The sequence below is a fragment of the Anoplopoma fimbria genome, chromosome 12, assembly GCF_027596085.1.
Source record: "Anoplopoma fimbria isolate UVic2021 breed Golden Eagle Sablefish chromosome 12, Afim_UVic_2022, whole genome shotgun sequence".
NCBI classification, from domain to species: Eukaryota; Metazoa; Chordata; class Actinopteri; order Perciformes; family Anoplopomatidae; genus Anoplopoma; species Anoplopoma fimbria.
Genome location: NC_072460.1, coordinates 23,514,220 through 23,540,210, shown reverse-complemented (window position 1 = coordinate 23,540,210; position 25,991 = coordinate 23,514,220). Strand labels below are relative to the sequence as shown.

General features: G+C 40.2%; 1 protein-coding gene across 1 annotated transcript in view; it reads left to right on the top strand.

Moving 5' to 3' along the window:
- Positions 1–295: 295 nt before the first annotated feature.
- Positions 296–25,991, top strand: part of LOC129100401 (membrane-associated guanylate kinase, WW and PDZ domain-containing protein 1-like) — a 98,910-nt gene continuing 73,214 nt past the window's right edge. Inside the window, 1 exon segment of the mRNA XM_054610014.1 lies at positions 296–996. Coding sequence (XP_054465989.1) covers positions 699–996 — 298 coding nt within the window. The 5' untranslated portion in view covers positions 296–698.

Below are 25,991 nucleotides of genomic sequence, written 5' to 3'. Positions count from 1 at the left end.
AGTCCTGAAACATTTGCTCTGAACTTGTCACCCCTACAATAAAAAGTGAAACTGAATAAAGTTCATGTCTCCTCTGGTGTCTCTTGGCTGCTTTTGGAGTTTGGAACCAACAACCTCAGAGAGAAAACCGGTCTCTGTGGCTCCAGCTCCATTATTTATGAATAAGGACTCAATGCTGGAGCTCCTGAGGGGGGGATTAGACGCACAGATCTCTGTAATCCGTTTTGGGGAGGAGCCGGACCCAGCTGGACGCATGCGCCTCCACCTCCACCTCCACTCCTGCTCCATCCAGCGCGCAGGAGCAGCAGATGGGATGAACTTGTCGCCTTACCTGCTTAAAGGAGCCCCTACCTGCTCCCGGGGGATAAGTGGATGTTTTCAGTCGTGGAAAGTTGAGAAAAAAGAGGAAACATAGTGGACTGAGCAGGGAGGTCATATCTGGGTACATTTGGGTAGGACCTAGAACAGAAGCGACAACAATCTGGATCTGAAAAGAAAACCAAGCAGCATGCCTTGGCTGAAGAGAAGAGTGAGGATGTTCCAGCTCGGAGTGACACACACACACCCTGAAGTTTTCTGCCAGCTGGGACTATTTCTTTGCTATGCATCGGCCGGTTTCTGCACCATTCCGCGGAACTGAGTGTGTTTTTTTTTTTTTTTTTATTGTTTGTTTTTTTTTATTCTGACCTGAGTTCACCATGTCAAAAGTCATCCAGAGGAAGAACCACTGGATCACCAAAGTGAACGACTGCCTGGTCAGCCGGGACGAGCGTCTGGAGCTGGACGTGGATCTGCGCGGTGGAGCAGAGAATGGAGAGTTTGCGTATGTGGGGAAACTTAAGGAGGATGCTGTGGTGCACCGGGACGGAGGACCGTGTGTGGGGGAGCTGCTCCTGGAGGTGGAGGGGCTGCCCGTGTCGGGATTACCCCTCTATGACATCCTAGCTGTGATGGAGTGCTGCAAAGGTCCAGTCAGGTTGAAAACTGTGCGCCAAGGTAAGAAGAGGAATTATTAAAAAGAAACTGGTACCAGTACTGTGTGTGTGTGTGTGTGTGTGTGTGTGTGTGTGTGTGTGTGTGTGTGTGTGTGAGTGTGTGTGTGTGTGTGTGTGTGTGTGTGTGTGTATAGTACATATACATATAGTGACAGAGATAACATAAAGCAGTTACAATGATGTAGTTAATGAAATGATAAGAGTCTGGGAGTATACATTACAATTAGATTGGGTTAAGTAGGGTGTGTGTGTGTGTGTGTGTGTGTGTGTGTTTGTGTGTGTGTGTGTGTGTGTGTGTGTGTGTGTGTGAGAGAGAGAGTGTGTGTGTGTGTGTGTGTGTGTGTGTGTGTGTGTGTGAGAGTGTGTATGTGTGAGTGTGTGTGTGTGTGTGTGTGTGTGTGTGTGTGTGTGTGTGTGTGTGTGTGTGTGTGTGTGTGTGTGTGAGAGAGAGAGTGTGTGTGTGTGTGTGTGTGTGTGTGTGTGTGTGTGTGTGTGATGTGTGTGTGTTGTGTGTGTGTTTGTGTGTGAGTGTGTGTGTGTGTTTGTGTGTGTGTGTGTGTGTGTTTGAGAGTGTGTGTGTGTGTGTGTGTGTGAGAGTGTGTGAGTGTGTGTGTGTGTGTGTGTGTGTGTGATGTGTGTGTGTGTGTGTGTGTGTGTGTGTGTGTGTGTGTGTGTGTGTGTGTGTGTGTGTTGTGTGTGTGTGTGTGTGTGTGTGTGTGTGTGTGTGTGTGTGTGTGTGCTCATGCGTAAAATAGTCCCAGAGGAAGTTGTTTTATAATTGCCATTGTGGGAACATAACAACATGGTGCTGCATGCTGCTCATCTGCTCCTCCACATCAGCCCGGAGTCCTCTTGGTGCTTTGACGTGGAGCCGGCCTGACAGTCCTCCTGCCCTCATTCAGTCCTCATCATCAGAGCCACTCGGGGTCAGACCTGCGGGGTCACAGTTTAGGCCACTTACAGAGACTGTGACACACTGTCTGGCTACTGCTAGCTGTCTGATATGTAAAACTTACTTTTACATATCTGGCGAATATATTGAGAATAATTCAATTCAATTTATTTTATGTAGGCCAAGGACTTTACGATCTGTGCAACATTCAACCTCCACTGTCCCAGGACCCTCACATTGGTACAGGAAGAACTTCCCCAAACCCCTTAAACTGGGAGGAAAAAAGGAAATCTATATGAAATCTATTTTAATATTATATAATAGCTTATTCATGCTTTGTATTTTTGTTCTCAAGTATGGTTTATTATGAGATTTTTCTTGTACTTTTCTGGCACCTCAGAGATGTGTTTCTGTGTTTGGTTGATATATTTGCTTCCTAAGAAGTGGATCAGCCCATAACAGCTTATGTCAGCATTTAAAGACATTTTTTTTAAAATACCATATACAATTAGCGTCAAAGCGGTGTAGAGATTTAACCTATATATATCTCTATATATAGAGAGAGATATATATTGATATCGGGATATGAAATTAGATATCATCTTAGATTTGGGCAATTGTAAAAGGTGTTGTCTTTTCCTGCTTTTAAATTCTACATTACAGTAAAGTGATTTCATTTTCACTAACTTAGACATTATATCTACATTACTGATGATCACTAATCAAAAATCTCATTGTGTACATATTATGTGAACGCATGCACCCTGCAATATAGTTGCAATATTGGTGTCATTGTTTTGTTTTGTTTAAATTCTCATTACATTCTGACAGCAATCAATGAATCAAATGCTCAATCTGGTATCATTGGCTTTCGCATGATTTTTAATAAACCTATCCAATGAATTCATTTGGTGTAATCTGGCCGTGCACTTATTGCTCTTTATCAGAGTCTTCCACAAGCTGCTAGCTTAACAGCTGTGAGTACAAACAGCAGCCATGTTTTTTGTTTACGTTCATAGTGATACATTTTGGGGGAGCATCTTTGGAGGGAGGCCTGAAGAGACAGGCTGTCAGCGTAGACCACTTTAAGACTTTCTTGCTTCATTTAGCAACTTTTAGAGCGGCTAGCTACTTTCATTGGAAAAGAGTTGGAAAGACTGGGCTGGGTTTTTAGCTGGGATGATTTTAAAGTCAAAGATTACCAACCCTGCCTTTTAAAGGCCACTGTTACATTTAGTCACTTGTTGTATCTGCTTGTGTCAGACCTTTAAAATATCACAGGGCAACTAACAATTAAGTTCATTATCAATTAATCTGTATCATTTTCATAGCTTAATTGGCAAGTGAAAACTTCAGAGGGGGCGTTATCAGATGTCTTGTTTTTTTTCCGACCAGCAGTCCAAAACCAAAAGATAATCAGTTGACTATGAAATATGACAAAGAGAAGCAGCAACGTTTGCTATCTGAGAAGCCGGCAACGGAGAATGTGTCGCAGTATTTCACTTGTTTCTGCTTGAAAAGCCTAATTGATCTGTCAGCTAATCGTTCCAGCTCTAGTTCTTCTTCCCGTATAGTAGTGTTGTTTTGGAGAGGGGGGGTGGATGCTTGGTATGTGAGAGCGGGACACCACTCATGGGCGGCTGGGGTTATTTCTGGAAGTGCCCCCTGCGTGTTGAGATGAGCTTGACCCATTGCCCACGGTCTGCTGCATCTGCATCTGTCTGAGAGACGGCTAGAGGGAGAGCGATGCAGCCACTGATTCAAACTTTTTTTTTCTTTTCTCTCGGACTCACTAGTGTTCTGTGCACGATTTGTTCTGTTGTTCTTCCTGTCGGCCAAATCGGGATGTTCTGTGACGCCTGAGCGAATACTGAAATATATATATATATATATATATATATATATATTTTAAACATTTCTAGTCAGATGCATTTGTATATTTCACCTCACATGCCTTTCCACACATGCTCACTCACGTTCACCCCCCCCTCCCTCTCCTCGCTCAAACATGAAATATCTGACAAAGCTCGCAGTGCCTCGACTCTGGGGAAATCATTAACTGTGTTATATAACAGCGGTTTAGTTTCAGTGTGGCATCGCTGCCTTTCCTATTGTACTGTATGTCCATTAGCGGCGGCACAGTGAACGCTTGACCTCTGGAGCTGAAGTCCTGACCCCCCCCCCCCCCCCGGGACAAGAGCTCAGCACTAACGCCACTCTGTGTTTTGCAGAACGGGTGTTTGTTTGACAGACGATCGGACCAGCATTGCACCGTGGGGGATTTTTTATATCCATTAACAGTTTTCTAATTATTCTGAACTCCTGTGGAAACACTTTGTTGCAAAGACTCCTGCGACACCCTCACTATAGACATAAAAGTTTGTTCTGAGCCGTCTTCATGGCTTTGTCATTACTTTCTCACATAAGTCAGCAGATTCTCCTGGTCTCTAATTAAAGGAGGGGGACACTCTTCTACCTGAGTATCTCACAAGACCTCCATTGTACCTCCCAGTCTGTTGGGCTACCATGCAGAACCTGAAAAAATGGATGGATCGGATCTCCATCTGTTTCCCTCCACAGAGCCGTGGGTCACATTACAGGAGGCCGCACCGCCTCAGTGCTGTCGGTGGAAACTGTGTCCGTGTGTGCAGGTAGGCAGGTCGTGGCGGTGTTAGTTATACTTTCACCCCACAGGTGTGCTGCTCCCACTGAGGAATGCAGGAAGCAAAAACACCTTAATGAAGTCGGGGCATTCCTGTGGTGGAGAGGTGGACTGTTACACTCCGGTGGTTTTGAGTCTAAGTACTTATTAAGCGCTTCCAATTTGGGAAGGAATGACTGATGTGTTATTTACACAGCAAAAGATTCACTAATATCAATGCTGACTTCGATTTAAGTTTAGTCTTAGTCTTTTGATGAAATGTACAAGACAAGACATTGCTAGTGGACCAATAGTATAGCAACAGAGGAGAAGCTAAAACGTAATGTAGTGAGAAGTTCCTTGATAAGTTTGTTGTTTCTAGAATACCTCATGCGGTATGTTTGCCTCATGTTTCCCCTTAGCGCCCAGTTTGAAACACACTCTGGCTTAATCCAACTGAAATACAAGTTACACATTAATCACAAATACACTCAGAGAAACATGTCCTCCTCTCTCCCCTCCACTTGGCTGGGGTCACTTCACATGACATTTTTTTTATTGTACTTTGTTTACAGGGGCCCATTCGAACGATGAGTAGTTTTATGATGGGGCATCATTTCGGGGTTAAAGTACAAAGAGGGAGTACTCTCAGACATATTTTGACTTTGACCCACCAGTTCTTCTCTGTTATCATCAGCTGAATCCAGCTCACAGGTTAATGGTCTTGTGTCTTTCCTGTATTTCAATGAGCATCTGATAACAGTGTTGTGTCTGTAAAGGTGTAAAGGTTGTGCATCAGGTCATATAATGTTATTAGAATGATACTTGTTGTTTTAAAGTAGCAATATTTGAGACTGAAATACGTCCAAAAACTGGTGTTAACTGGTGTGAACTTTACAACTTAGACAGCCTTCTTGGTATTTGTGTTTTTACCTTATAGTTAAACCAGAAAACGCCTGAAGACCAAAGGCCTGGTGGTTTATGGTGCTCTGATCATAGGTGGGTTTGGTCAGTGGCCCCTGGTTGGCTCAGATCTTGCCTTCACTTGAACCAAGCCAGAGGAATTCAGGGCAGCCTGCTGGATGCCAGGCATTCCTGAGAGGTTTGGCCAGGAGTTCACTAGTACACCCTGGTGAAACATCCAGACTTTTATACTTTAGATTATGCATTTTGCCCCTGTTTCAACCCTCCTCTCAGGTCACTTCTAGCTTTCTCTTGTGGCCCTGCTCACTCCTTTATGACAGGGTGGGATAGTGATAACTGCACACTTAAATGTGTTTAAGCTATAAATGTAATAATGTGACTTTACTGGGATGAAACACATTGTGTTTGTATTGCCAATAAAAAAAAAAATCTGCATTTCATGGTTGAAAATGGCAGAAATGACCATCTTCTTAAATCGCCCTAATCTTGCAAGGTCAATTCTGAGAGCGAGACGCCCATTTGGGACGAGTCCACGTCATGAAATCAAAGTAAACCAGAAACCTCAGCCCCTCAGGAAGAACCAGAAGAACCACTTACTTCTGAATAACCCTTTGTTTTAAAGAAAGGGGTTTTCAAGGGTTCTTTGTAAGACTAAGGATTCTGTGAGTGCCAAATTCAATTTGCAGTTAAGACAGACTTCCGTCATTTTAAGGAAACTTTGCGGCAGTTAGTTGCGGCTGTTAGAAGCATTTGGAGTGGAGCTGCACAGTTTTCCGACCGTATTGTGTGCATAATGTTGTGGAATGAGTTTCATTTTTTCATTCAAAGACTTCTTTTTGGAAGAAAGAGTTCTTCAAGGAAGAAAAAGAGTGTAAAAAGATCCTCCCATCCCAAACACCCACAAAAACTGTGATTGTGAACCATGACTGTTGTGGGTTGCACTACACCACATCAGTCTTGCTGGTAGGCTAACCTGTTAAACTATAAACCAATGTTAGGGTGGAGAAAGATCTTTGAATAATGTAGTCTTTTACCAGTTTAAATTCTGAAATTACATTTAAAGACTTCTGTGTAGGCGCTTGTCTTAGATCGCATGGATTCATCTCAATTTTAATGGATAATAAAACTCAAAAGCCTGGTACAACTTATATCAAGTGAGTTAGGGTGTTGAAAGTCTGTGGGTGGTCCCTTAAATCTCCACCCTTGAGTACTATGACTGTGACCCTCTAGGTGGGTTCTAGATTACACCCTTGGAATATAAAAGGATTCTCGGTAGAGCACCCCAGTAAAGGTTCTTGTCAACACCCTTAGAAGGTGGAAAGGTTCTGGATAAAACCTCCGGAGAGGGTTCTGGGTGGAACCATTACACCATAGAAGGGTTTTTTGTCTAGGTATTACACTATATGTTGGGTTCTAGATGTAACCCTTTGAAAGGGTTCCTGGTAGAACCTTTATTATACCAAAAAGGGTTTATCCTATTAGGACCAGGCGAAGAACTCAATACGGTTCTAATTAGCATCTTTATTTCTCACAGTTCTTGGTAGCACCCTTAGAAGGTGGAAAGGTTATCATTATTATTATATGACCATTATATGATAACATGTCATTATCTTGTTATTATTATTTTTTATTATTATTGCTTCATATTATTATTATTATTATTATTATTATTATTATTAGGATATTGCTGTTGAAGCATTTATTTATTACCACTGCAACAATTACACTGCATCTTTTGTCTTTCCGACACACATCTCATAGACTACTCGGACGTATACTGATGCCTCTTTTACACACACACACACACACACACACACACACACACACACACACACACACACACACACACACACACACACACACACACACACACACACACACACACACACACACACACACACACACCCTACTTAACCCAATCTAATTGTAATGTATACTCCCAGACTCTTATCATTTCATTAACTACATCATTGTAACTGCTTTATGTTATTGTCTGTATCTCTGTCACTATATGTATTTTTTTTGTCTCATTGCTTCACCAATAAAAAAATACAAAAAGGATAGGTTCTTGATACAATAGGGTACTCCTGTGAGCGAAATAACTATATGGTCTATATGGTTAACACTTGTATATGTACTTTCCTATTCTAATCACGAGCTCCATGTTAAAACGGACTCCGTTATGTAAAGATTGCATTAAGTTGTGTCACTCACGTTGTGTCTCTGGTCTTTGTGCATCGTAAAGAAGGCTTACACACATCCAGAGGATGTGACAGCTTTGTAGACGGAGATCTCGTCTGTGAGGTGCTCGTCCCAGAATGCAAGTCTCTCGTATTTTCTTAAGTATGAAGATTTTGTCAGTCTTGATTAAGCGCAACCGACTGCATAAGTATATCCCTGAAAGGCCTGTCAACCGCTTGTGACATGAATGCTGCGGTTATCTCTCCTCCTCTCTGTACACTCTGCTTTTTACTTTTCCTTCCACATCCTCATCCCTTTGAGAGCTCTGTGTTTTAGGCAGCAGAGGTTTGTATGTTCTTATCTTTATATATTTTCAACCTTATTTGGCACAAACAGTCACACAGACTGAGAGTCTGATATTGTAAGAAACTCTGGTTTGGATGTCTTCAAGGGAACTGTTTAAATCGCCTTGTTTGCATGTGTTGCATACGTGTTTTTTTAAGGTTTATACATTGGAATTTTGTGCTTTGTTCTTGATTGAGTGATTCGCATACATTGCCAACAATGGCAGCATACCAGTGAAAGGAGCAGTGTCGCCACACACAAGCAGCTCGTGTCATTTAAGCCTGAACAAACGGCTGTAATTCTGAGACTTTGCCTCAGGTGGTGTAACAATGAGGTTGGAATGAAACGCGGATCAGACGGGTAACAAGAAACAACCACCAGAGCTGTGGATGTAATACTGGTGAAGTACTACAGCAGGCAGAGGCTTTCATTGTTATACTTTCCACTCAGCTTTTTAACTCACTTTTAAATTACACTCTATTTGGGTTTGGCATCAAACCTCACATTCCTGTAGAGTATTGGAAACAAAAACTGGCATCAAATGTCAGTTTTGTGAACTTTGATCAGATCTATCCAAAAAGTCAACATTTAGGACTTTGTTTTTATCCAACCAAAAGTTTTGTAGCTTCATGTGTTCGGACATTTAACATTAGAGAGGATTGGCTCCCTTTTTAACAACAAAAAAAATGGATTTAGTAGAAACATTTGCTTATATTTCTCATTTTGGTATTGGTGTCAAAATGCAGCTGCTGCAACTAACACATATTTTCATTATTGATCAATCTGCTAATTCATTTCACAATCAATCATTTGATCCTGTGGCCTAAATATGTCCGTCACAGTCTCTGATGGTCTTCAGATATCTTGTTTTAACTGATAAACGTCCCAAAACCCCAAATATATTCACTTTATCATTATAGAAGGTTCAGAAAACCAGCGAACATTATTTTTTTTAAGTCCAACTAAAATGGATGAAATGGAAGTTTAGGGTGTGTGTTTGCGATAAACACAATTTATTCGTGTTACAGGAAGGGCCAGAATGTGATCATTTTTAGCATGTGAAGAAGAGCTTGCATTTTTGTAATGACATCAGCTTTAAAGGAATTATCTGGCTGATAAAGGAGAGTAAAGCCACGTCTGTACAGTTAGTACATGAAGAGGTAGTACTCCTCCACTGCATGCCAGTTACATTAACGGTAATAAGCATGAAGAGCCCTCAGGGTTTCTAAAATGCAGCACGTTTTTCTCTTTTGTAGTTCACATGCATCATGTTTCACCTCCAACAGAGTCCAACACAGAGTCATGTTCACCATGAAGCTGAGGAACAGCTGCAGAAAGGCAGCAGCAGTGTTACCTAAACATTTTGGTTACACAAATCACAACAGGCTTTATCTATAAGTCGTGAGAAGAATGAATTTGACTTTCCTGACCATTTTTACTGCCGTTTCATTAAGTACAACTAAACATTTGATATATCACAACTTTGTTTTATGCATGCTATTAAAAACATATACACATGTTAAATACTTTATAAATGAGATAAAATAAATGCATTTTGGTGGTTAAAAGGCTTTTGTTTTTTTCCTTCATCATATTAATCATAATCTTTCATCTTTCGATGGTGACATATTGTGATGAAAGCGTATATTGAGATATCGTGATACACAATCAAGTCCTATAAATAGATAATAACAAGCACATACTAACTCAAAATTCTCGGAAAATCTGATTATTTTGAGCTAAAGTTCTTAAATGAGAGAACAGTCGTTTACCTTAATTTGTCAAGTATTGTTATTCACACAGGAGAATACAAAACCATGTGGTAATTCCATGTAGACTATTTATTTATTCATCGAATAACAAAAAAACATGCGTTGTGGACTCAATGTTAACGTAGCTCTGACAGCTTGAGCTCTTGACAGCGTATTAATGAGGTTTTCACTTGACAACAGAGACGTGTATGCATTTTTAAATATGGAAGTAATGCATAACTTTATATAAACCATGTATAGTAATTCCAGTGTAGCATTGCTAGTTAGCTAACAAGGACGCTAACTAGCCAGCTGTCCGCTAGCTAGCTAACTAGTGGATAGCTGGCTGGTAAGCTAACTTGTTAGTATATATACTCAAATATATATATATATATATATATATATATATATATATATATATATATATATATATATATATATAATACTCTTATTTGTTTACTTAGGTTTACCATATTTAATTGTATATTTTCATATTTTAATTGTTTTAATTATTCATTATTGCAGTGTGTTTTTTATTTACTGTATGCACCAATAATTCCCCTAGTCAAATGCCTTGTTTGTGCAACGTTCTTGGCAATAAACAGCTTCTGATTCTGATTCTATTTCTCTCAGTATGGATGTGAACAACTAAGTGTAACGCTAGTAAAGCCATCCAGGAGAGACTGATTGATAATGTTTAATTATATCCGCAGTAACAATACTGCATAAACACAACAAAAATATCTTAAGAACTTTTGTGTTGGAGCAAACTGTGCTGCTGCTGAATGTTAACTGTCCTCTCAAACCTGCAAGAATACGATGGTTTGAATCATGTGATCCAGAAAGAAAACTACTTTATACTGTGATACAGCTTCCCTCTCCCAGTCTATATCTTACTCCGTCTCTCTCTGCTGCACTAACATGCACATGCATTGACCTACACACACTCCTACTAAGTCCATCACACACATGTTCACTGCCGGAGAGAGTCTCATATAGTGGCTATAAATTGACATTTAAGCTGCGCTGCTACTGGATTCACACATCTGGAAGGGATTACGCACCATTACAGGCTCTTTTTTTACACGCATGAATCATCGTTCTACTTTTAGTCTGTTTCTTTGGGTTTGTTGTGGTTGTTAGGAGCAGTAATTACACCTTTCCTTAAGATGCAAATAGCATAGTGTGAGAAACGTTCTAATTTTCCCAAAGGTCCTCTGTCATCATGCTGGATTTCACAAGCTGAGGCAGGACAGTAGAATTGAAAATACGTCTCTAAAGGAATAGTCCGAGCTCATCTAACTGTTTGCAAAGTAAAATTCTGCTACAATTAATATAAGAAACGTAACTAGAGCTGCAACTACCGAATATTTTCATTGTTGATTAAAGGAGAAGTGTGTAGGATATAGTGGCATCTAGTGGTGACATTGACCAACCGAACACTCCTCCGCCCAACCCTCTCTTTCCAAGCGTGTCGGAGAACTACGGTGGCCTTCAGGTACCGTAAAAAGGCAAAAATGCTCTCTCTAGAGTCAGTGTTTGGCTTGTCCGTTCTGGGCTTCTGTAGAAACATGGCAGTGCAACATGGCGGACTCCATATGTAATTATAAAAGGGGAATTCTAAGCTAACGAAAATACAAGGATTCTTAATTTCCAGTTTTATTCACTAATGAAAACATTGTTATGAATATTAAATTCTATTTAAAACATTTATTTTCATCTGGTCCTTTAATCCGTCTTTTATTTTTCTCAATTAGTTGTTGTTACCACATGTCAGAAAATGGTTAAAAATGTGAATCTGTCTTTACGAAAGCCCAAGACGACATCCTTCAAATATCTAATGTTGTCCACAACTCAAAGATATTGAGTTTACTGTCATAGACGAGTAAAGAAACCAGGAAATATTCCCTAGCGTAGCATCATTCCTTTTTAAATAAACCTTGGTGTGTTGTTCAGCCGAGGTGAAAGGTTTGCAGATGATCCTTAGAGGATTTCTCGTGTCGCTGATCCCTCCATCCCTCCGCCTCTCCGTCAATCTCCAGAGATTCAGGTTGCTCATAAGCTCTTGAGAGGCCTGACCCGACCCTCCGCTCACCAGCGTATGAATCGCTTTATGCACCATCGCCTGATATCCTCACACTAATATTTACACTGCTGTTTAATCTGACTGTATGCAGTGCTATGACGACCCTTGTTGTACTTAGTAGGTTGTGAAGGTTTTCTACTGGCAGGACACCGCTTGTTTAATATTTAATGAGTTACCGGGTTGAGAGATTAACTCGCTCAGACTTGCACATTCCGCCTTCTGTTTCTGACATTGTTGTCCCTAATGGGTCACATTTTATTAAAACAGCAACACTGTGAGGAGGAGGAGGAGGAGGAGCAAAGGGATGAAGAAATGTTTCCATTTGAAATACTTTTCCAGGAATATCCTCAAAGAAATCAGCTATCATACTTCAGTAAACAAAGTCCAGACTTTTGTTTAGTTTAGAAGACATGTAGTTTACAGTCATGGATGAAGTAGAAATATTGGCAGTTGGACAGTAAAGCAGGGAATAGGTCTGTTTATCCCATCATTCCATATTGGGAGTGAAATCACAGCATTAAATACAATTTTTGTTAGACAACTTATCTGCAGATTATTCTTGTCCAATTTGACGTCTTGTTTACAGAAACACAATAATATTCAGCTTACTGGGATATTACAAAGAGCAGACCAGATACAACTCACATTTTAGAGGCAGGAGACGGAGAGTGTTTGGCCTTTTTCAGAAATGTTTGCTCGAAAAATGACAAACAATTAAGCAATTATATAAAAATAGCTTGTTTTTTTTGTTAATCTATTTGTATCTACTGTGGTGACGTAAAATGTTCCATTCTAAAACGCTTCGATGGTTGATTCTTTGTCAGACAGAAAATATTTGACATCAATTTTTGTCTTTTTTCAATCAAATTGTCCCACTTATTCTCTGTTTCCGCTTCCCAGTTTAGATTATTGGCTTGTTGTCTTTGTCTTTCATCTCTTTCAACAAAACAAGTCATTTGAAAATTACATCCTGGGCTTTTTGGGAAATTGTGAGATGAATTCTTTACTATTCTTTGACCTTTTATAGATATAACAATCAATAAAAAAAAAAATCAAAATAATCAATATTAAAAACTAAATATTAGTTTCAAAGCTTTGGTTTTCATTATGCTCCAAAAGCCCAATTGCAAAACATTTATGCAGTATTTTAAAATGTAGTCACCATACTCTGAATCTGGAGACATTCATTGACTGTAGCTTTGCATATTTAGTCTGGTGGACTTTCTTTGTCATGTTTATCAAAAACAAACCACCGTTGTTTCCTCTTAAATTTAAAAAAAACTAAATGCATCACTTCCTGTGCAGCAGAGGAAGTCTCCTGGCAAAGTGTGAAGCCCTTCACTGTGTATGTGTGTTCCACAGCAAAGCCTTCATTTAATGGAGATATGTTGGATCACTATTTAATAAACTGTTTTATTTATTTATACTAAACAGCTGGTTGCTATATTACATAAATGTGTCAGGTGAAGCTTTTGCCAATACAGATGTTAAGTCATGCACTGAGCCCTCTAGTGGTAGTATCATGTACTATGATGAAGGTGGATCTGAAGGTCTGAGGAGGGCCTGTAGTGACTTGATTTGATTTGAAGTAGTTCAATGTTGTTTAATTGTTTTAAATCGTTTGTAAAAGACATGTTAAAACATACTTATTATCAATATTTACAGTAAATATGTGTCAGAAGAAGGTAGGATAATAATTCAGTATTGCATTCAGAGTTACTTTTATTCTGAAGGGTCATGGAAGAAACCCTTGTTGCTACCTTTCTTTTTTGTTTTGATCATTATTTAAAAGCTTCCACTTAACAACAAAGCCTTCGATTGCTGACAGATTTTGCGATTGTGAGTATGAAAAAGAAGTTTTTTGTCATATTGTATTGATATCCGATGTCAGTTCTGTTGCCGTTTACATAAATCTGCTCCATATGTCACCTAAACCCGACGATAAACACCGGAGCTGGAGTCAGAAAGTCAGCTTTGATCTCCTAGGTTCAGAGGAGCCCAACTTGTTTTCCCATGATCTTTATCCCTGAGTTTGTTCCCCCTTTTTAAAAAGGTGAAAAAGTTCAATTATACCCCAGATGATTGACGACTTCTAACAGGTGAAGAAGGTTTCAAACACTCTGGTGTTGTGTCTCCTGTCGTCCACACTGTCCTCCGTCCTCTGTCGTATATCTGCGTCTCTTGGCAGGTGGAAGGACGTCTTATCTAAATAGAAGCAGCTTTGCAGGAACCAGCTTCCTCCATCTGATATTCTCATTAGTGTCAAAAAAGCTTGAAGACTGTTCCGGTGTTGTGGTTTGAATTAGTCACAGGAGCTAAACACAATGAAGAGGACTAGTTGCTGTAAGGGAACCCTGTTTGTTTTGGTGTGAAAGGCCCTGCAGCCTCTCAGAGGTGCGCACAGATTGTACATACTGTTGTAGTGTAATTAATAAAGCTTTAATATAAAAAACAAACAACGCCACCTCGGAGTTCACTTGTTCAGCAGCGTCGCACAGTCTGATTGATGTGTTGCATGCAAACAGCTGTGCGCACATCTGGAACTCATCTGCATAATACCCATAAGACATTTCTCTGTTGACTGGCACCACAGGCTAATCAATCCTGTCACTGTGACAGTTTTAGTTATTCTCTCAGAGTTAGATTATGCTCTGCTGCATTTACTGCGATTCAGTCTATACATCACCAGTTTTAACATCATCATACCGTCAAATTGCTCAGTTAACAGAAAGATGTTGACGTATACCAGCTTTTGATTTTGAACCTGGAATGCTTTTATCTTCTAAAGGAAATAATTATTTGTTCAAGGTTTTTTGTACATTACTAGATCAAAACCATAGACTGTATATAAGAAGTGCAGGCAGTCACTGTTTGATTTGGAGAAATTGGTGCTAAATGAGAAGTCAGGTAATCACCAAAGTCATATTAGGCTTCATGCTCGGTGCAACACGGATATTTGTTCTGAATTTCATGGCAATGCATCCAATAGTTGCTGATATTTCAGTCTGGACCATAGAAACAGACCCACCAACCAACATTTCCTTCACTAGAGCCACACCGCTATTCTGACAATGCGATTGTCAGAATAATGACGTGAACTAAAAGGGGTTTCCATTATTAATTAATCTCTCTCTAATATATTAATTAATGAATAAATTCCAAGAGCCCAAGATGACGTCTTTAAGTTGCTTCATTTGTCGGAACGATATCCAAAGATATTCAATTTATAGTAACTAAAAAAACTAAGAAAAGCAGTGAAACCTCACAATTGAAACGCTAACAGTCACTTTTTTTTAAAGATTTTTTCCTTTTTACTTTAAAAGATTCATTAATTATCAGAACAGCTGCAGCAACAGTCACAACTTCCTTCTCGGTCCTGCTGTACAAACATGTCTGACTTTCTGGTCACGACAAAACAAACATTTCACATGAGCCTTCCTAAAAAACAATATTTCCCTTCAGTCCTTTGGCCTGCTTTCACATACAAATCTACCACAATCTGACACATGCCTCCGCCTATCAAATCACTTGCTGTTTTTCTTCCAGCTATGGCTCTGAATCACTCTGCTTCTCCAGAGTAAATTTAGACCCTTTTGACAAAGCAACACGATGATGGAAAACATTTGTCTCGAGCTGTTGGTGTCGACTTTGAACACTTAACTTGTGTAACTCGCTCTGCGTCTCATCCGGCGTTCTGCTGCTTTTCGAGAACGTGACCTGAAAGTGACACAGATCTCAATGAGCGCTCGGCAGGAAAAACTGTATTTTTTCAATCTTTTTATGTTCGTCTCTGTTCTCGATATAGAGCTCCAGTGTGAGGTTATATATGGTAGCTGAGGCTGTTTAATCAGGCAAACCGTCACGGCGGATGCCTTAATCTGAGAGAAACATCTTCAGATAGATGTTTTAATAACAAAGAGCACGAGACAAGAGGCGTATTTTTAAAAGCAGGCCAGATGATAAAAGTAAATATCTGTTTCTATAGATATAACTCAACACAGATCTGTTCTGTTACGGTGGAGGACTGTGTCCAAGCTTCTGTCCGTCCGAGGTAGGGACTGACCTTGGGCTGCAGCTGTTTGGCAGAAGTTGGCAGCATCTAGCGGGTGCACTGAAAAGACAAATACTTTGAGCTGAGCAGGTCAGGCAGGGTTACATCGAGGACAGGACTGTAGTTAGGTTGAAAGGTAATTTGTTTGGGGTAAAAACAAATAGAGACAATTTAAAACAGTGAGAAAAAGCTAAAGCAAAGGTTATGATGATACACAAGTTGTGGCTCGTTTCAGTCTAATAATCCATCAACCTCTTTGGGAAAGATGGATTCCCTGCAGAGCTACGACAAGCTGGGCATTTAGTCCTCACATCCTGACATTTTCATCCCCTGCTGATGGATTTGCACCAACGGACCGCTCTGAATAAAACCTCCATATTGGTGCGTTCAAGGAAACTTGTGTTTGGTAACCATTTGTCTTTGATTTGTGGCGCCGTACCCAGCCGGTTGTTACGCTTGTGGGCTGCCAACGCTCACATAATTAATGTCTGCGGCTCCGAGCAACCTTGAGATTTCAAACAAGTTTTTCAGTTTTAAAAAAAAGTTTCCGAGAAGTGTCCCTGTTTGCAGCTACACGATGGTAATAAAGCAAAGTTATGGATTAAACAACTTTTAAAAAGTTGGTTCACCCAACTGAAGCGAGATGAGAAACTTTTCTCACTCATCTCTTTGTGTTATCGAGCCATAAAGATACATTTTTGTTTTATTTGCTGTGTTTTTTCACCTTAGATTCTTCCTCTAATCCAACAGAATGGTGTTGATCAAAACTGCGTAAGTGGTGTTCAAAGCATTAAAAGATAAAGTTTTAATAAGACAAAGTCCTGATTTCTCTGGATAATCCTCACAAGCAACAGTTTTCTCAATAAGAATGATGTAATTCTAACACTATGCTTTAAAAAGAAAGTCGGTTGCACCAGCTTTTCTAAGTTAGCCTAGTTCTAAACTGTGCTTTTACATTCTAACTCCCGCTATAAAGCAATCTGGACTTTAAAATATGGAGGATGTACCAGAAGAAAACTTTACACAACATTTGACAGACAGGAGTATATCAGAAGTTGCAAAAGAATCTTGCACACGGTCTAACCAACACCAAAACGCAATTTTTTTGAAGTTATTGCAAATATTTCACTGATATTGCAACTATGATATGATTTGCGATATCAGATTAAATGATAATTTTAACATAATTATTCTAACTTTAATTGAAAAGCATATTAAAATGATTATGACGTGATTTCTGCATCTTTATTAAGACAGTAATGATGTGTACCTTAATTTAGTGAGTCTGTCCATCCTGGACCTGTATGCAACTTTAATGTAAGCTTTGGCAGTTTTGCTAAAAAAAATGATTAATTTACCAATATAGTTACTAATTTAATTTCTGTCTATTAATTAAATCAAGTAATTGTTTTAAGATCAAAAATATCATCAGTATGTTCATGTTAAGATAAAACCTTCCCCCTGTGGATTATACACAGTTCCGGTTTACTATCTTGCACGATTTTAACAGGAAACGCTTTTAAAAAAGACACAAGGTCTTTACTGTTTTTGGCCTCAATTAAAACACATCCTTCCTTCTTTAAGGCCTTGAACTCATCCTCCGCTTCAAACGTGCCTGGCATTGGGAATTGTCCAGTCCTATTGTCGTCTCCGCTCCAGCTCTTCTTTGTCCTTAGTGTGAAGGACGTTGGAAGGAAGGAGTTACTCATCAGGTTTTTACCATTTATACGACAATAACCTTGACTTCAGAAGGAGCGAAACACTAAATGAAAGAAGAAACACTAAATGAGAATCTGGCTCCATTTTTAAAACTTGAATGGGAAGTGTGGACTGTTTATGTTGTGACATCAGATCCCTTTATAAATCTTCCTAATAATGATGTTCGCCAAACTTTGGGTGACAACAGACTGATTAAGAGGACAAGGACTGGACATGAATCAGTGCCTCATTAAAGCCACAATTATACAGAATTGCATCGAGTGGGGAGCAGTGCTCAAGCTAATTTTAGTGTTCTCAACACATTAATGTTGTGTATGATTATGTAAAAATGTCTGATCCAGATAAATATTTATGTTGTTGTTGTGATTTTTAACCCTTAGAGACCCACATAGACCCGATTTTGCCTTTTTTAGGAGGGACAGGGATCTCTAGGAGGAGATAGCAGGTCAACTGTAGATGCCACAAAGAAGAGGGATGCATAATGGATGATCGCCATTCCCATTTTTGGGGGTTGATGCCATTTGTTACACAGAGTCGGTGCTTAACATCCACTCAAGGATTGAAAAAAATGATCAAAAATCCCTCATAAATACCACATTGAGACTCTATGATCTTGTGGAACCCCATTGAAAAACCCATGATGGGAATTGGTGTTTTAAAACAATTGACAATTCAAGATTTCTGCAAGAATTGCATTTCTCTGGATGGATAGCAGCTCTGTCCTGGAAGCTGCTCAGACACCCTCTTACTGACAATAAAGCTAGGAAAAACCTACATCCTTTAAAGCCTCTCCGACTTTTAGAGTCACAACCCACTCGGCTCAGCAGCGTAATGAAACTTCCCCCCTACAACTCCATCACTCCATTTATTTAAAAGGCCTCACATCCAGTTTTTAACCTTTTCTCTCGCTCTGGCTCCATCACCTGTTGCTTATCTCCTTTCATAGCTTCTTCTCAAATGTCTCACAGTCATCTCCGTGTTCGCCGTTATCCTGCTGTGAAGGAGACTCAGTGATTTCCTGCAGTTTGAAGGTCAGATATTTGATGGTTTGACGGAAAGTGGTTTTTGTGACCGCAGTCTTCACATCGCACATATTCACCTTGTGGTGTGAAGCAGTTCAAACTGAATGCTCTGGTTTTAGCCTTTTCACTGAGCACAATGAGGTGATCTTAGACACTCCACAGGGTTTGTGTCACTTGAAATGTCTTTTTAAAGAACAGTTTTGGAGAAAATGTTTTTTCCCATTCTATCATCGTGTCTCTGGTTGAAATGCAGATCCAGCATTTTCTGTTTTTGGTTGATGTTGGTTGTCTGTACATTTTTGCATGTTCCTGTGCTTATAGCGCTTATTAAAAAAGAGACAGACTCTCCTGTTCTCTGGACCATCTGGTATTTTGTCACCTAGATTTACCCGACGGATCCATCCTGTTGAACCACCTTAAGGAGTGGGTGGCATCTGGAGTTTGGCAAGTCGCAGTATCTCACAACATCACATCCTGTTTGATCGATGATTTGTTGGGTTCTTTACGGGTTTGATCAAAACAGATTCCTTTTACTTGAAATTGAATGATTAATAGAAGACAACCAATTGTGGATTCATATTAGGTAGTAGTAATAGTAGATATTAATGATAGTTTAAGGCAGAAAACGCAAGATTTATTAGCCGATAACCCTGATAAATCTGGAATTGATTATCAAATTCAAAGTAATTGATAGCCTACCTAAATAGATATTTAAATCTAGAACTGAACATTAAAAAAAAGTCGGAGCGTTCATTATTTAATATATATGAAATGATTACCCTTTTATCATCGCGAAATCAGTCGAAGTTTACGACGAGCTTTACTTCTGTCGGCTACTTTTGCATAAGCTGTTTTTTATTAAGCCCAGTTTTTGTCAATCCAAATGTAATCATAAGTAAGAGAATATCCTGGGGTGTGAATTGGTAGATTAATTGTGGATTACATTGCTGAATGCCACTCTTAACCCATGAAGGTTTGCAGCATCACAACAATGTGGCCGCTCTTTAATCTTATCCCGGCTCTATATCCCCAGCTGTCAGTCTGCTGAGTGTTATCTCTGCTCTCGAACACTTTTGATAGAGACTTAAGATGTTAGCCTCGCTGTAAGTGAGTCATTCTGGATTCTTGCATTTATTCCTTCCCGTCTATTTGAAATGAAGATACTTGAACTCTATTTTAAAAACTTTAAATTCTTAGCAATGTTGCCTCACTTTCTGGCATTTTTTTTTTTAAGCATATTAGCTAATCCCCTGACAAACATTCTCATCTGGTGCTTCTGTAATAGTGCTTCCTCTCAGCACAACATTCTAGCAGCATCCATTTGATGACTAACTGAGGAAATTCACATGACAGATTCATTTGATGAACCTTCTTGTGGGGATCAGTTATCTCCTTTAAAACAGCTCTGCATACCTGATGGTTAGCCCCTCGGTTAGAGTGACTATTTTTGTAAAAGTTGGTGTTTCATATATTTTAATTAATATTAGGTTTAACACAACCGAGAGGTCAGATACCGATATGTAGGCCACTGGATGTCCCCCCCTAGCGGCAACCTCGGGGTCTGATAAGTGAAGCCAATGCGGAATTGTCTTAAACATGCATTCTTTCTAATGTCCATCAGGGGGCGACTCCTCTGGTTGTATAGAAGTCTATGAGAAAATGACTCTACTTCTCTCTTGATTTATTCCCTCAGTAAACATTGTAAACATGAGTTTATGGTCTCAATCTCTAGTTTCAAGTCTTCTTCAATACAGCATGATGTTCATTTAGTAAATGATGCTCCATTTAGAGTCAAATAGACCATAAAGCAGGGTATGATTTAGGGCGGGGCTACCTTTTGATTGACAGTTCAATTGATTTAGTGGGATATCTACGAATTACAGCACATTTTTGGACTGGATGAGAACAGCCTGACCTAGGGCCTACAGCTCTTCTAGCAGGAGCAGTCGCTGTTAGCCGACAGTTCAACACTATTCTGTCATGAAACGGCTTGTCACATCTGTTTACGTAAAATCCATCGACGACTACTGATGAAGAATCAGGATCTGGAAGGGTTGTCCCATTACTCCCCCTTGTTACTCTGTTCTGAGGGTTGAAGTTGAAAGCGAGAGTAGGGGTAAAACTCAGAAATGACTAATGACTCTTAGTCTTCCCTTCATTTCAACCCACTGATTGTTTGCGCGCCACATCGACTGCACAAGAAGCACCGTCAATTACAAACCCTCAAGGTACAAACGAGTGCTCATTACACTCGATGGAAAGGCTTCTCCTTTTTCCACTCCTTCAGCCAAACACCTACACGCCGTAACTCAAGCCTAATGTGGTAATTTTCTTGTCTTGTGTTTTATTGTGATTAGTTTCATCATGTTAGCCGGCTGTTGATGACACACTCGTCCCTGTGGTGTGATGTGCTCCAGTCTGCTGCTGCAGCTGAGGGAGGGAGGGAGGGAGGTGATGAGATACTTGTATCTCATCTCCGTCTCGTTGCCCGTGGTCATCGGCTCCTGTGAAAGAGGGGGACTTTAATCACAGAGGGGCCCTTTGTGTGCGGCGGCCAGGCAGGCAATGACATTTAACAGAGGCAGCCAGTCAGAACTGATGGCGTGCTCACATACCAACTGAAGCTTGATGCCTTCCATCAGCGACGGCGAGGACTCTGCGTTTTTACACGTGTGGCCCACGGGAGGAGAAAAAAAAAAGATACAATGGATGCATTAAAATAGCTGCATTGTGTGTATTTTTTTTTTTCACAAACATGGCACACAGAAGTGTTATTCCTTTTACTCTCAAAGTGAACCCAGGGGATGTTAATAGAGATCCTGCCATCTGGAGTCTGTTGAATTTGGTATTCCACTATTTGCCAGGAATAGTTTCCAATGTTTAGTCTGTGTTAGAATATCTTAATGTGCCAAATTCATAAGCAGTATCTGTGTTTATCTGTGATGGAGCCCACATGGTTTAAGATTGACCCTCCTCTCAACCCTTTTACCCTCGAGCTTCTACTCGTTCTTTTTAGTCTTTACAATCGCACCAACCTTTCTCTCTCTCTCTCCTCCCTGCCTCCCTTCTTTCTCTTCCTCCATCCTTCGGCCTACTCAGCTGCTAACACGGAGCAGAGGGAGCGGTCGGCCCGGGTTCCTCTGGTTATATTTAGCTATGAACAGATGCAGCGCACTGGAGCGGAACACACCGCCTCTGCTCGCCTCGTTCTCTGTGTGTGTGTGTGTGTGTGTGTGTGTGTGTGTGTGTGTGTGTGTGTGTACTTCCTTCATACCAGATCTCCCATCATGCACTGCTGACTCTGACTCAGCAGCAAAGCACTGGAGAACTGGATCAGAACTGGCCCTCCTGCCTCCTCACATAAACCATCCATACGTTTCTGTATAAAACCAGATGGTCCATCATGAACCAGTGTTTGAAGGGAGCAACCATTTTGTTTTGATTAATTGATTTTATCTAAGAAATGTTAAGAAATAGTACAAGAAATCATCAATTTCTCAGAGTACGAGTTGACAGTTTGTTTAGCAACCCAAAACCCTGAGGTATTCAGTTTGATATCGTAGAAGACGAAGAAAAAACTGCAAATATTCACTTGCTGGGACAAGTATGTTGTGAATTTGGAAACTTCTTATCTCGCAGGTTTCAAATTTTGGAGCTCCCCATAAGCACTTGAATGCACAGGCCTAGGTTTCAGATATATCAGCAGAGAATAAAGTTACTGTAAGGAACTTTTATCTGGTTATAACAGTCTCAAGTTAATACTGATGCCTCTATATGACCTACGTAAGTAATGTAGACCATCAGTGAGAAGAATGTCTATTTCAATATATCGGTATTCTTAAAGCTTTACATCGCTGCCACTGAGTTGGATTTGGCGCATAATCAGATTAAATGATTAAGGTTCACCAGAAATCCTCCAGTTTAGACTCCAGCGGGTCCTCCGGGAGAGACTAGCCCACCGTGGGAAGACCTAGACCTGCTTCACTGCAGCCTTCGACCTGCAGTCTGCTGGTCCGCCGGTCCTCACTGGGAGCCAACACTGACACTATGCTGCTGGAGACCCAGGCCGTATTGCTGGGCCCACTGGAGGGAAGGGAGGCATGGGAGAACCAGAACCAGGACTGTGCCAAGCAGACTGTCAGATCCCTGCTGCAGTCAAATGAGAGGTTTTCTAAAGGGACTCTGGTGCCTGGAAACACTACAACTTTTGTCCAAAAATCAAACACAAAACAACCAAAAAACGAATGATAATAAAATAAAATAAACGTTCCTGACTGTTGCACCTCGTGGACAAAAGTATGGTCGCTTAACAGAAATGTCACGGGGGACTGACACATACCAGCTTGGTTTTAAATCTCTTTAACATGATTTTACCTACCATATACTGAAATGAACTGATACCATTTGTTGCCTGGAAACCAGATAAAAAAAGCTGTGATACACTTTGGGATATGGTTAGCACACATTCAAAGAATATGCAATTTGCATGTCTGTTGCTTTAACAACAGACATGCAAATTGCATCTTCTTTCTTTTAGGAATCCAGTCAAAAGAGTTTATCAAAAGAATGCAGACGTTTCTCACTGAACACTGCTTTGGTCTGGGTATAACATGAAAGCAGCTCTGGGTGTGGCTGCTAGTGGAGGTAATTATAGAAGGAGAAGGCAGAGGACCGGTCCAGAGCTTTACGGCGGACCTCTCTGTGATTGTTGTTTTTTCCTCTCCACCCCTGGCCACGCTGATTGCAGGGCTCATGAAAGGCCGCAATAAGACGGCGACGGCTCTTAAGTGGTCAAAATAAATCCAAACACACGCTAGCTTCAATATCTGTGTGTATGTGTTTAATTGACATGTGAACAAAAGTAGTGCGTCCCATGTTTCACATCATAATAATCATGTCTTCTGTATCAGCCGTCATTAGCTCTCAGATATAATGGCCGTGTAATAGCAGCTACTTTATCACACCAAGGGAGCCGAGAGAGTGAAACCCATCACCGAGAGCAGGAGTGCTTGATTAGTTTTGTCCGTTTGCATCCCTCCCGATGTTCACCTCTCTCTCCCAGACGGCCCCCTCCTCGTATTGCTGGATAATGTAGAGTTAAAGGCTCTCATCTGTAACTGGAGAGTCCAGTGTTGACTGACGGGATGTCCTGAGACCCACAGGAAGCCGCTGAAACAATGGAATTTACTGTTTAAGAACCTGCATTTCCAGTTCCTACTCTGTGGCCATTATTTGGAATCGGCCAAAAGGAAATACAATATTATTTGTCCTCTGGAGGAAATGCCTTCTCTCTGTGCTGAGTTTGAGCTGAGGAGACGACGGCAAAAAGGGCAATTTAAAGATTTAGTGGACTGCTTCATAGAAATAAAACTGTAATGGACAATCAGTCTGTAATTGTGTTTAGTTTGTTGCTCCTCTTGTGCCACAGCGCCAAACCAGATAGAAGGATGCAGACAGAGTGGAGCCGGCTTAATCAAAATGTGATAACAGACAACAGGCTTGTGAGAAATCCCCAACTGACCACTGCTTTTTGAGATCTCGCTCTGTACAACAGTGCTCTTCCAAATGTTTTTGTACATTTGGGTGTTTTTGTCTGCTTATAGTGGTAGAGGAATAGTTTGACATTTTGGGAAATACTTTTATTCGCCTTTTTGCTAAGAGTTAGGAAAGAAAATATCCGACTTTATTATGTGTACCATTTCCATTGCAACCGTTGCAGCAAGTTAACTTCCATACAAACCACAAAATGTATATAAGAAGTGGACGTTGTCATGGTGACGACCTATGACGTACGTGTCTTATCACCAAAGCAACTAACAACAATCTAATATGTGCTACTCCTATTCTATTTCTATGGTCTGAACTACAAATATGAAGCTGAAGCCAGTTAGCTTAGCTCATTGTGACTAGTGGGAATCAGGGGAAACAGCTATTCTGCGTTACAGCATCTCTAAAGCTCACTGAATAACCACATGTTTAGCACAGATTAAAGACAGATATAACCTAAGAAATATTCCGGCATACACTGTGAAACCTATAAAACCACAAATTGTAGTTTTTTCAACTAATCTGTTGTTTTTGTTCATTTTGAAACAAACAATATATGTTTAATGTATCAATTAATGAGCTTAAGAGGTGACGGTAGGAGGATTGTTTTAACCTTTTGACCAGGCTAGCTGTTTTCCCCTGTTTTCAGTATTTATGCTAAGCTAATTAGATAGGCGGCTACTGGCATCTAATTTTAAGTCTATTTCCAAAAATGTTTAACTATCTCTTTAAAGCATGTCATACCAGTTGCATGAAGTCCGTAGAGACTTACACCTGGTTGTTCCGTGGCCTAGACGGGGTCACCTTAGCCCATCACCCTGTGGTGGAGGATCGAGCTTGGGAGGGCGTCTTGTCTCGCACCGTAATCCTCTCTGTCATCACTACAGGTGGTGTTTCCTTAGGTAGGACAATGTGTGTGTGTGTGTGTGTGTGTGTGTGTGTGTGTGTGTGTGTGTGTGTGTGTGTGTGTGTGTGTGTGTGTGTGTGTGTGTGTGTGTGTGTTCTAATTACTGCTCTCCTCTACACATAAGGGCAACCTGCATGTCATTTAACACCTAACCTGTGGGAGAGAGAAACACACAAAGACGAGTCTGACACACCAGACCAGAGCTCCTATTCAACATGTGTGTGTGCTGCACTGATACATTACTTTACACACATCTCTGTGGTTTTCCTCTTTTGCATCAGTTAGCTCAATCTGCGATTAAATCCTATATTGTCCCATTCCTAATCTTGATATATGATTTAATTACGATTACAAATAAATTAAGAGACCAATCATTATTATAATAAATTATTATTACATTTTCAGTAAATAGTCATTCACCCATTGTAGAGTATTTTCTGTACAACATTCTCCAAGAGAGCAGCTATACTTTAAGGATTATTTCCTGTTGTAGCCAGTATAAACCTGCACATCCATGTGTGGTCTGTTTCTTAAAAGGAAAACAAATGCGTTGGTATTCAACCAGGGATAATCTTGGATTTGTCACAGCTTAGTTGTACATCGTATGTGTCGGCTTTCCAACTGTGTTTGACTGTCAGCAAGTGTGTTTGGTCACTAATATTTAACTTGTTTATTTGACTTACATCACAGCGTTTGAAGTTTACGGATTCAGTTCAGTAAAAACGCTGAGTCAGCACAAAGCTGGGAGTTGGATGTAATTATTTAGGAACCAATCACTTTTCTTTTCCCATGGATCTTTTAACCAGTCACAAAGATGTCCTCCAAATCTTTTACTTATGTGAGTTAAATTAACAATACCACTTAAATGCAAGCAAAGTCCTACATTATATATTTCACTTAAGCAAAAGTGCAAATTAAATATTCAAACAT